This window comes from Sinocyclocheilus anshuiensis, unplaced genomic scaffold, assembly GCF_001515605.1.
Source record: "Sinocyclocheilus anshuiensis isolate Anshui unplaced genomic scaffold, SAMN03320099.WGS_v1.1 scaffold300, whole genome shotgun sequence".
NCBI lineage: Eukaryota > Metazoa > Chordata > Actinopteri > Cypriniformes > Cyprinidae > Sinocyclocheilus > Sinocyclocheilus anshuiensis.
Window position 1 is genome coordinate 2,942,725 of NW_015557379.1, and position 12,026 is coordinate 2,954,750.

General features: G+C 35.7%; 1 protein-coding gene across 1 annotated transcript in view; it reads right to left on the reverse strand.

Annotated features, from left to right (window-relative positions):
- Window positions 1–12,026, reverse strand: part of cdh23 (cadherin-related 23) — a 270,976-nt gene that overhangs the window by 55,460 nt on the left and 203,490 nt on the right. The window contains exons 22-27 of the mRNA XM_016474656.1: window positions 9,507–9,696; window positions 8,229–8,374; window positions 6,943–7,162; window positions 6,708–6,860; window positions 5,265–5,378; window positions 3,897–4,045 (exon numbers count right to left, since the gene is read on the reverse strand). Of these exons, the coding sequence (XP_016330142.1) occupies window positions 3,897–4,045; window positions 5,265–5,378; window positions 6,708–6,860; window positions 6,943–7,162; window positions 8,229–8,374; window positions 9,507–9,696 (972 nt within the window). The remainder of the gene's footprint in view (window positions 1–3,896; window positions 4,046–5,264; window positions 5,379–6,707; window positions 6,861–6,942; window positions 7,163–8,228; window positions 8,375–9,506; window positions 9,697–12,026) is intronic.

Below are 12,026 nucleotides of genomic sequence, written 5' to 3' on the forward strand. Positions count from 1 at the left end.
AAATCAAGCGCGAGACAGTATTTTGATCTCACATGTGAGATTGCTAGAAAAAAAAAAAAACACCACAGAACAAGATTCCCTTTATGAGAATGAAACACATACTTCGGACCACTATGACATATGCAAGCTCTTAGCGCTTGCGTTCACATACTTGCGAAGATGTTTTAGGCCTTTGGTTTGAAAAACAAGTCTGTTTGCTCTCCATCTCTTTGCTGCCTAAGAGAAACAACTGAGATATTAGAGAGATTTTTTATTTTTAAGCATACACAAACACCTGTTAACCACATCCTGGCATCTTGCGTGCGTCTTGCTCAAGCACACATTCACACTTTTGCACAAGCCTGAACCCAGAGTGTTACAAAAACACCTACATCTCTACTATAAACACGCTCCTCTTAACCCAGATTTAACTCTTCCTGTTTTGCATCTCTACAGATCCAGGCTGACATGGATGTTTCCTTCAATCTGTCCCTCTCTAATCTCTCACTTCCGGTTTCCCCAACATCTCTACCTCTGGATCTTCACCATCCCCTCCCGACCATCATCATCATCGTGTGTCTGTTTGTTCTGTTCGGGGGCTTCGTGACCTTTCTGGCGGTGGGCTGCCCGTCGGGAGGGTCCTGGGGTGTGGATGGGGACTGCGGCCCGGCGGACGGTCTCTCCTGCGGACAGAATCTGTCCAGCGAGCCCCAGCTGAAGTTCTGGAAGCGTTTGGGCTCGATGAGGCAGTCGTTTTCCTCCGCGCCGACCTTCAGAAGACCCGTTCAGCCATACATAGCCCAGAGCAGGAAGCAATCGGGGTCAATGTCGCCCGCAGAATCAAAGACAAACGACTCCCACACATATATTACTATACCGGCTCTGCTGCAGTATTCCACTGAGATATAAGCTCTGTTGCATCACCTAGTGAGCTGTCTTGCTATCTAGTACCTACATAAGCAACAGCCTTCTAAGTGACTGATTTAGAGTGCATTTCATAGGCAACAACTATGGAGTGATAAGTTAGTGATTCTCTAATAAGCACAAAAATGCATACCAAGCAAATATGAAATAAAAACAATTACATTTCATTTAAACTGACTACTTTATCTATAATTTCATGTATTGAATGAAATGCATTTAGTAGGAACTTGTCTGCCATTTTCACTGACCTTAGTGCATTGCATTCTGGGGTTACTGTACCTTTTCCACGAAGGATGCATGGTTATTATTATTAACAAAAAATAAAAGCATTTAAAAAAATTTTGCTAATCAAAAGAAAAAACTGCTGAAATAAAGTACATTTAAATATTAGAAAATATTAAAACTAAACTAAAATTAGCAATGTTGCTTTGGCAACTAACTAAAATAAGTTTAAAACGACTAACTGGAAATAAATAAAACCTAAAACTGAAATAAAAATAAAGCTAAACAGTAAGAGTAGAACACTAATTAAAATTACAACAAAATAAATTACATATATTTAATCACATACACAATCTTATTATAAATGAATAAAAACACTAATTAAAATGACAAAAAATAAAAAAAATATATAAAATGTATATTACACACATCATCTTATATATATATATATATAGTAGTCAACATTTGAAGTGGATCAAAAAAGTTAATCAAAGTTGTCCTAATACAAGAACGCTTTTAGGTTTTAAGGACAACTTTGATGAAAGGTTTTGATCCACTTCAAATGTTGACTACTGTGTGGCTTGCAATATTTGGGGCCATGAACAAAAGACAAAGAGAAAATCACTCACTGCTCTTACCTAAATAACTTTTGTAGCTTAAATAAGAATCAGTGCATATTGAATTCAAAGAGTAAATACTAAGCAGTGTTTTATTTTTCCTTTTTTATTATTCAGTTCCTAAACTCATGTTAAAATGATTACACTAATGTTAAAATGACATTTTTATGTAACGCTCGGGTAAAACACTACCGTTCACTTTCAGAAGTTGTTGTAGGGGTGCATTCTTATTAGAATCAGAATCAGAATGAGCTTTATTCACCACTTAAGTGTGCGCAAACACAAGGAATTTGTTGTGGTTTTATATATATATATATATATATACATACACTAAAATAGCACTGGATGCTGCTTCAAAATCTACAACAGCTGGAATTCATGGTATTCATATTTAAGCTATGCTAACAGATAACACTCTCCATGTTTGTATTAAAACGTTATGTTAACGGTATTCAATCATATGGAGTTTGCCTATGAACCCCTTTAAAATACTTTTTAGGCCATAAGCTTACTAGGTTTTGGAAAAGAGCTATAGATATGTACCTATAAGTGCACAAACATACAATCAAAGCAAACACAAGAGCAGAAACTGCAACCTCGGCTATCAGAGCTGACAGAGACGAGCCAACTCATTTCATTCACCATTCGCTTCAATCGAAACAAGATGTGACTCAACAATCCGACCATACGGTGGCCGCAACTCTATAAACAGCTGGACGTTGCCTACATCACATTCTCTGCGGTTGAGGAGACTAACACACATGACCTGGATGAGCAAAGACCAGGTGCTGGCTGAGTAATGGTGGCCATTTTGACTGGGCATTAACAACATTACTATTTATTTAGGGTAAATTCTGATTCATTTGCATGTATGTAACCACAAGAGTATTTGTACATTTAAATCACACTTAAACATGTCTGAATGTCATAGCATTGGAAAATAAAATAGCTAACCAATTTGCATTCATTCACAATTGTGTAACCACTGACTTGTTCTACTGACATCTGACCAGTGTTGGGTAAGTTACCCCTAAAAAGTAATTAATTACTAGCTACAAATGACATTTTCAACATTGTAATTAGATTACTGTACTAATTACTCTCTGTAAAAAAGTATTGCAGTATTTATTTAGTTCTAAATCCCATATCAGCCTTGACCAGTTGAACAATACAAGGACAGACATGAAACTGCTCCTTTAATTCTTACAAATTATTGAATACAAAATTGCATAAATTATTCTTGAACTGACCAAAGTATTTAAAGGGAGAAGGTGACATTAAAACATATATTTTTAAATTGTTAAATTTTTATGTTAAATTCACTATTGTTTTATATGGAATTGTTCTATAGTCTATACAGTATTTAATGCAATTACATCAGAAGGTACAGTAATTAAATTACAGAAAAAATCAGAGTAATCCCTTACTTAATTACAGTAATTAATTACGTCGTATTGCAGTACACCACACTGCATTTAACAGCCATAAAATCATTATTTTGAACAGTATATTTATTGTTTTATCATTTAAAACTTATTTTTAAGAAATGTTTTGCTGGAAAAATGTCTTTGGGCTATCTTTAAATACTGCACTTCTGACATTAAGTGCGCTTCAAGTGTCCAAATTGCACGGTTTTTTTTTCAAATAACTGTTGTTGTGCCACTGTGACTCCATGTGTTCCATAACAGCAAATTCATGCAAACTAAAACAAAACTTTGCATATTAATATATGGAATATTCCCCAAACTAACTTCAATAACAGTTACAATGACATATGGAAAGAGGTAAAAACCCTTTGAAACTGAAAACGCCCTTTCTTTAGTCATGAGTTGTAGAACTCTGCAGAAATGATTCTGCTGACTTTGTAGAATTTTTAAAGCGTCGTCATGGTTACCCTATTATGGCACTGTTGCCAGCCTAGAGATTGTCACAGTTTCCAGCACAGCGGAACATGACATCACAGAAAACCACTGAGAACATGTTAATGCTGCCATTGTTACAGACGAACACAATGTAACAAACATATGGCTTCACGTGATATGTCATAATACCAGTATTGAAATAGTTCTACTGTTGTTTACCGGAATAAAAATGATTTTTTTTAAATGTCAATGAGCACAGGTTTTCTAGTGAATTTTGAATATGAGCGTGTACCTGTAATATACTAGTTCCTCTGGGTATGTTCTCCAGGACACTGGTCTCATAGCTGTTCTGGAGGAATATAGGCCTGTTGTCATTGACGTCCAGCACCTCCACATATACTGTAGCTGTTCCTGTCCTCCGACCTCCTGCTGGACCATTATCTATGGGAAAACCATCAACCAAAGTCTGGCCAATACAGCTAGGAAATGCTACTCTCAGTACAAATAAAATACAGTACAAAGATCAAGGTTGACCAATGCATTTCTACAATGTTTCCAGTTGTTCGGGAATATTGGATAAGCATTTTTGGTAACACTTTAAGATTAGGGAACACATATTCACTATTAACTTAAGAGTTATCTCAAAAATAAAAAAAAATTTGCTGCCTATTGATAGTAAGTAGTTGTTGTAGTAGTTATGTTTAAGTACTGGGTAGGGTTAAGAGATCTAGAATATGATCATGCAGAATAAGCTATTAATATGTGCTCTAGAAGTACAGTCAATATGCTAGTTAATATGCAACAAGTCAACAAATAGTGTTCCCTAATCTAAAGTGTTACTGGATTATTTTAAATAGATTAGACTCAAGAAAAGTTGGAATTCTAACTGGAATGTTTTGGTATACTTTACACAAATTTATATAATTATATTTTGTTTTTCTAATTCATATTATATGCATTCCAATTTATATTATTCCTGATATTCACAGGTTTTCCATGATCGTGGGAAGCCTTATAGCAACATAAAAACACTGCCACAGTACAGCCGTTATGACTTACTGGTAGTACTAGTCATCTTTAAATAAACAATAGTTGTACCAAGCAACAGAATACCATATGACTGTGCTAAAACTGGCCTGAGCCACATACAAAAGACCCACAACGTTCACTGCTATTGGTGTAAAATGTGTTAAGACAGAAAAAAAAAAATAATAATAATAAGATAAAAAAATAAGATCTTAGCTAAAATAAATAAATTAATAAAATATTCATATGATTAAACAAACAAATTTTTGCATGAAAATTACTTGGAAGAGTGATTGTTTTTGAAACATTATAAAGAGTAAATATTCCCAGATTCATGTGTTCTGGTCTTCCAAAACATGCATTTCATTCCATCATAATTAACGTTTAGAATCAGACAAGAATAATGATGGGACTTGACATAACGTTCTTAGTATTGAAAAAAATGGGCAGCATATAGAAGCTCATTAAACAGGTAACAGCTGCAGTATTTCTAAACGCTGCACTCAACTCACACAGGAAACCACAAAACTTGCTTTAAACTGAAAGTCATTCAGTCAGGAAGCTGCAGCAGATCATACCACATGTGCACGCACACATGCATAACCAATTGTTTTAACACCTATAGGAAACTCACCAATTGCTTCAATCACTAGCCTGTACGAGGCCTGAGTCTCACGGTCCAGACCAACCACGGTCCGTACTACTCCGGTCCGGAAACCCACGCTAAACTTTCCATCCTGGTTTCCTCCTATAGGGACACAAACACATTCAGTACAAAGAAATCACACATCCAGCCTCTGTTTCAAACCTTAGTGTGCTGCCCAAAAAGCCACCATACTAACTATAATGGAACCTCATAACTGACTGATATTGAATGCGCTATCTATGTGTTGTCACACAAATAGCATTCCTCACAGTTGATTTTGGCATTACCATGTTCCTAAGATGATGATGTTGTCCTATATTCGTCTAATAAGCATAAAATACACAGCACACAAATATTCGGTAAAATAATGATTTTTTAAAATCAATCTAACTATACTTACTTTTTGTAAAGAGAATGATGCGGTACTCTTCTAATAATCATAAAATACATAGCATGCACAAATGTTTGGTAAAAATGTTGTATTTTTTTTTTTTTATCAATTTATATTAAAATAATTTTCAGGAAGATAATGATGTGATATTTTTCAAATAAGCAGAAAATACATAGCATACACAAATATTTGGTAAACACTGTAAAGTTTAAAAATCTATTTAACTATATTAAAATACTTTTCACGAAGATAATGATGTGGTACTTTTTAAATAAGCAAAAAATACATGGCACACAATTATTTACTCAATTTGTGAATTTCTAAATAATTTCACAAAAAATAATGTTTGGTAATTTGCTAATAAATAAAAAACTTTTTAAAAGACAAATTTAACTTAACTTGACTTAATTTACCTGTATTTAATATTTGGTAATTTGTTTAAGCAATTAAGTTATACTATTACTTTTCACAAAGATAATGAGTGGCACTATAAGCATTAAATATGCTGCAAAAACAACTTTTTACTAAATTGGTGATTTTTTTAACCAATGTAACTATATTTAAATATTTTTTGCAAAAATAATGTGCTAATTTTCCTATAAACATAAAATTAAAAATTGCACACAAATAGTTGGTTAAGTAGTATTTTTTTTTTTTTTTTACCAATTGAACTATATTTAAATACCTTTAGTGAAGATAATGATGTGGTGCTCTTCTAATAAGCATAAAAAACATCACACACAAATATTTGGGCAAAATACTTTTCACTACTGAATGAACTTCATCTGTCATCTTAAATGCATTTTTTCCCCACTGCATTTGCACTTCGCAATGCATTAGGGTATATTTAGAAAGAGCCTTCACAAAACAGCACTGCCTATGTAGGCTGTAGCACTAGATTTTGGAACAGAGCCTCAGCTTCATATCTGTTAAAAGCCGTTCGCTGTGGGTCACAACAGTTCCAACCAAAATCCCACAGTGTTGCTCCGTCAGCACAAACTCACTCGCACCCACTGATCTGTGACCTTCTGCACTCTGACCTGTGATAAAATAGCTGAGCTCTGCGTTAAGACCCGCGTCATTATCCGTGCAGTTCAGTCTGACCACCACAAAATCACGGGGCACGCTTTCATACAGGGATACGTTATAAATGCTGGGAAAGAAGGTTGGCGTCTCATCATTCATGTCCAAAACTGCACAGAAAGAGTGACAGACATTAAGAAGACTTAGCATTTGCATCTATAAACACAGCCGGACAGTGATCCTGCTCTGTACCTGTGATAGTGAGAGTACTCGTGGATGTTCGTGGAAACTGGCCTGCGTCATATGCAATGATCCTCAGATAATACTGGCCAATCTGCTCGCGGTCCAGCACTGCGGTGGAAACCAGGACTCCTGTGGTGGTGTTGAGCCTGAAGTCCAGCCGCGGCATCCCCATCTGGAGGGCCATGGTTACCGCACCATTGTCACCCTCATCAGGGTCCTGCACCTGCACCTGAAGGAGGAAACCAGCAGGGGGCGGCAGAGCACAGAACAGTTTTATTACAAGAACTTCAGTAGAAGTTCACATTAAATCAAAGATGACCCCAAACGTGGTACAAGACCCCTTGGATTTTCATGCCAAGTTGATTTGGAGTGCAAAAAGTGTTCCAAGGTTTTGGTCCGGAAGATGTTTTTTTTTTTACTGTTTTTGAAATAAGTCTCATGTTCACCAAGGTTACATTTATTTGGAATCAAAAATATGGCAAAAACAGTAATATTGTTTTTTTTTATTACTGTTTTCTATTTGAATATAATTTAAAATGTCATTTATTTATTCTAATGTATAAAAAGTATTATAATTATAAAAGGTAATATTGTGCAATTTAAAATAACTGTTTCGTATCTGAATATATTTTAAAATGTAATGTATTCCTGTGAACAAAGCTGAATTTTCAGCATCATTACTCCAGTCTTCAGTGTCACATGATCCTTCAGAAGTCATTTTAATATGCCTATTTGCTGCAGGAAAGGAATATTTATCATTATTATTATCAATGTGAAAACAGTTTTGCTGATTAATAAGATTGTACATTTTCAGGATTCTTTGATTAATAAAAAGTTCAAATAAATAGCATTTATTTGAAATATACATTTGTGGTAACATTATAAATGCTACATTTAAATGATTTAATGAGTCCTTGCTGAATAAAAGTAATAATTTCATTGCAAAAAATTCATTTTGAACCGTAATGTAACTAAATGGAAGCAAAGTTTTTAATCATATTTAAGAAATAATATTTCTAATCATTCTGTGGGGTTGAATGGATGATTTTTCCACCACAAAGTGAGTTATTGACAAAGTGTCACATCCACTCCTTTCCATAACGTTAAAATGCCTGAAGATCTCTGGCCGTCAAGCTCAGTTGCAGTTTTGGTTGATTTATTAAAAAACACATTTTAAAATCAGAATTTGAACCCAGGTACCCTTGCATACTAAATGAAATGCCAGTCTTTGCTTGTTGAATATTTAATCAGTGACTCCTAGTCCCTGTAGAGACTTCAACCAATCAAATGCTAACCCTGAACACAGATGATCCAATAGGAAGCCCCTCTGGTACTTCAGCGACAAATGGGAGGTTTAAAAAGGCAGGATCATTATCGTTGAGGTCCAGGAGGTTCACATACACCGTAGCGCTGGCTGAAGAGCGCAGTGGCGGCGTCCCACCTGAGGAGGGCAGCACAACAAAGAGAACACTAACACACTGCATAACTTCTCTGAGTTTAGTCTAGTCATTAGATCCACCGAGGGGGAAGAAATTCTTAAAACTGAAATGTCAGTTAATATTGTCAAACACAACTCAGACTAATGCCAAAACAGTCTAACAGAAGGAGAAGCACACATTTTGAGAAAACTTTTTGAGACAAAACAAAGGATGTGTTTGGAATATTAGCTTACTACTTGGTGAATACAGTACAGTATACACTGCATGCTATTTTTTATAATAAGTGAAACAGAAAGCATTAAACAATGATAAACATTTTAAACAATACATATTTTAATATATAATATTGTGATTTTTTAAATGCTAGCACCTGGATATCTTGCATTTAATACATTTTGTAAAAATAAAAACAGTTTTTTATGATTTTGCCTAAATATGTCTCAATATATTTCATATGGAAGTTTGATCAAATAATGAGTACAAAAGAAAAACAAAAGAAAAATGGTTAATAATTATGGTTAATTAAAAGTTTGTGAAAAGTCAGGCCAACCACACTGCATTGTGGGATACAATATACAATGTATACACATATATACAACACATTTGGCAGATGTTCAAAAGTTTGGAGTCAGTAATATTTTAAATTTTTTAATCTTTTATGCATTTATTTGACTAAAATTAGATAAAAAATTAGACAGTTACACAACAAAAAATACAATTTACATTTTTTAACTGTTTTGTATTTTAATATATTTTCAAATATAATTTATTCTTGTGATGAAAAGCTGAATTTTCAGCAAAAAAGGGAAATCTTTGCAACATTATAAATGTATTTATTGTCACTTTTGATCAATTTAACACAACCTTGCTGAATAAAAGTACTATTTTTCGCTAGTCTCACTGACTTCAAACTTTTGAATGGTAGAGTATGTAATAAAGAAAGTTTGCATACTGCAATTGGTAAGACCATTATGTTATAGCATGCTATTCTGAACACACAGACTAGACAGGTAGACAGCAAGACAGGCTAGACAGTCCAGAAATAAAGAAACTGAAAGCTGGCGACTGTAAAACTATTTTATGGTGACCTCAGAGACAGAGTGAGGCATTATGGGACAGGTGAGAGTTTCTTACGGTCGGTAGTAGAGACAATGATGGTCCTCATAAGCTGTGCGGAGCGGGCGTTTTGACTCTCTCTGTCCAGCACCGCCCCACTGGTGCGGATCTTCCCGGTGTTGCGGTTGATGGTGTAGAAGGGGTTCTCTGGATTTATAGAGTAGACCACCGTCCCATTATCACCATAATCAGGGTCCACCGCTAATACCTGCACAGAGAAGCAGAAGAACAACGAGTCCTAAGGTGCAGAAATTAAATCACACTAGTCCTCTCCCTACAGAACGGCATGATGGGAGATTTATGCATGGGGCATAACTGTCTAAAACCCTGGCTGTTATTTTTTTTTTAAGAGCCAATCAATTATTCACAGTGCTGGTGGAGAAGCACTGAAAATCACTTAATTGGTCATTAGAGAACAAAGGTTCTGTAGGTCTTTAATTATTAAAACAGGAAGGACCAGACAACTGTGTTCTCCATTGATTAGAGGGAGTTCAAATGGATGATGTAGAGCACGGGTCTAATGTAAAGTTTATCTAATTGATTTGAACTACATCACACACATTTACTCAGGCAGGTTTATAGACAATTTTAAAGGTGATATGTGTGATTTTGTGATGTTAAAATATGTTCTCCTATCCCAGCTTAATGTGCAGCTGTTTGCAGGTCAATTCCCCTGAAATGTTTGAAACACTGCAGCATTTTCAAAACACTGCAACAAGGAGATGCATTGCAGAAAGTCCACTTTGCTTTTTTAGGGAAACATCCAAAGACAAGGGGCTGTCAAGCTTCATAAATTATAAAAAGCACCATAGAATAAAAGTATTCCATAGGAGCTTTATTTAAAGTCTTCTGAAGTCACACAAAAACTGTGTGTGAAACAGACTGAAATTTACACTGTGATTCAATGAAAATGGTCTGGGGTCAAAGAAAATCAATGAAAATCTGGGGTCAAGAAAATATATTTTGGAAAGAAAATCATACTTTTATTCAGCAAGGATGCATTACATTTATCAAAAATGAGAGCAAAGACATTTATAATATTACAAAATGTTTCTATTTCAAATAAATGCTGTTATTTTGAACTTTCTATTGATCAAAAAATTATTTCCGAATGGGTCATGTGACACTGAGGACTGTATGTAATAACATTTTTATTTATTTATTTTCCCCCCACAGGAATAAATGACATTTTAAAATATATTCAAATTGAATTTTACAAATATTTCACAATATTACTGTTTGACTGTATTTTTAGCAGGCTTCTTTTAAAAACATTAAAAACATCTTACTGACTCCGAACTTAGAATAGCTTGGGAATTCTGTTAAACATCAGTTTACATGACATTGCATTAAGTCGTTTAGCAGACGCTTTTATCCAAAGTGACTTACAAATGAGGACAACAGAAGCAATCAAAACAACAAGTTTTCAGTAAGTGCTGAGACAAGTCTCAGTTAGCCTAATTCAGTACACGTAGCAAGGGCTTTTTTTATAATAAATAAAAAGAAAACAAGGATAGGTAAGTGCTAGTATTAATTCGCCACCATTTACATTTATATTTAGTCATTTGCAGACGCTTTTATCCAAAGCGACTTACAATTGGGGAATACATAAAGCGATTCTTCTTAAAGAGGCAAACAGACACAGGAAGTGCTCGTAATACCAAGTTTCAGGCATTGTTCAAATAAGCACAAGCTAGAAAGGGAAGGAATAAATAAAGAGAAAGACAAAAGTTTTTTTTAATCTTTTTTTATGATGAAGTCAAGTAGCGTCGAAAGAGATGAGTTTTGAGGGGGAAGTCGTGGCCTAATGGTTAGAGAGTCGGACTCATAACCCAAAGGTTGTGGGTTCGAGTCTCGTACCGGCAGGGATTGTAGGTGGGGGGAGTGAATGTACAGCGCTCTCTCCCACCTTCAATACCACGACTGAGGTGTCCTTGAGCAAGGCACCGAACCCCCAACTGCTCCCCGGGCGCCGCAGCATAAATGCGCCCCCACTGCTCCGGGTGTGTTCAAGGTGTGTGTGTGTTCACTGCTGTGTGTGTGCACTTTGGATGGGTAAATGCAGAGCACTAATTCTGAGTATGGGTCACCATACTTGGCCACATGTCACGTCACGTCACTTCAACATACTTGGCCACATGTCACGTCACGTCACTTCAACAAGCTGTTGCTTGAACATTGTCAGGGATTCAGCATTCCCGATAGGGGTTGGAGGATCATTCCACCAGCCAGGAATGGTGAACGAGAATGTTCTGGAAAGTGATTTTGTGCCTCTTTGTGAAGGTACCACGAGGCGGCGCTCACTAATGGATCTCAGACTTCTGGAGGGAATGTAGATTCATATTAGTGAGTGGAAGTAGGCGAGTGCTGAGCCTGAGGCTGTTCTACATGCAAGCATCAGTGTCTTGAACTTGATGCGTGCCGCAAAAGGTAGCCAGTGCAAGGAGATAAAGAGAGGTGTAACATGGGCTCTTTTGGACTCGTTGCAGACCAGTTGTGCCACTGCATTCTGAATCATTTGTAGAGGTTTGATTGTGC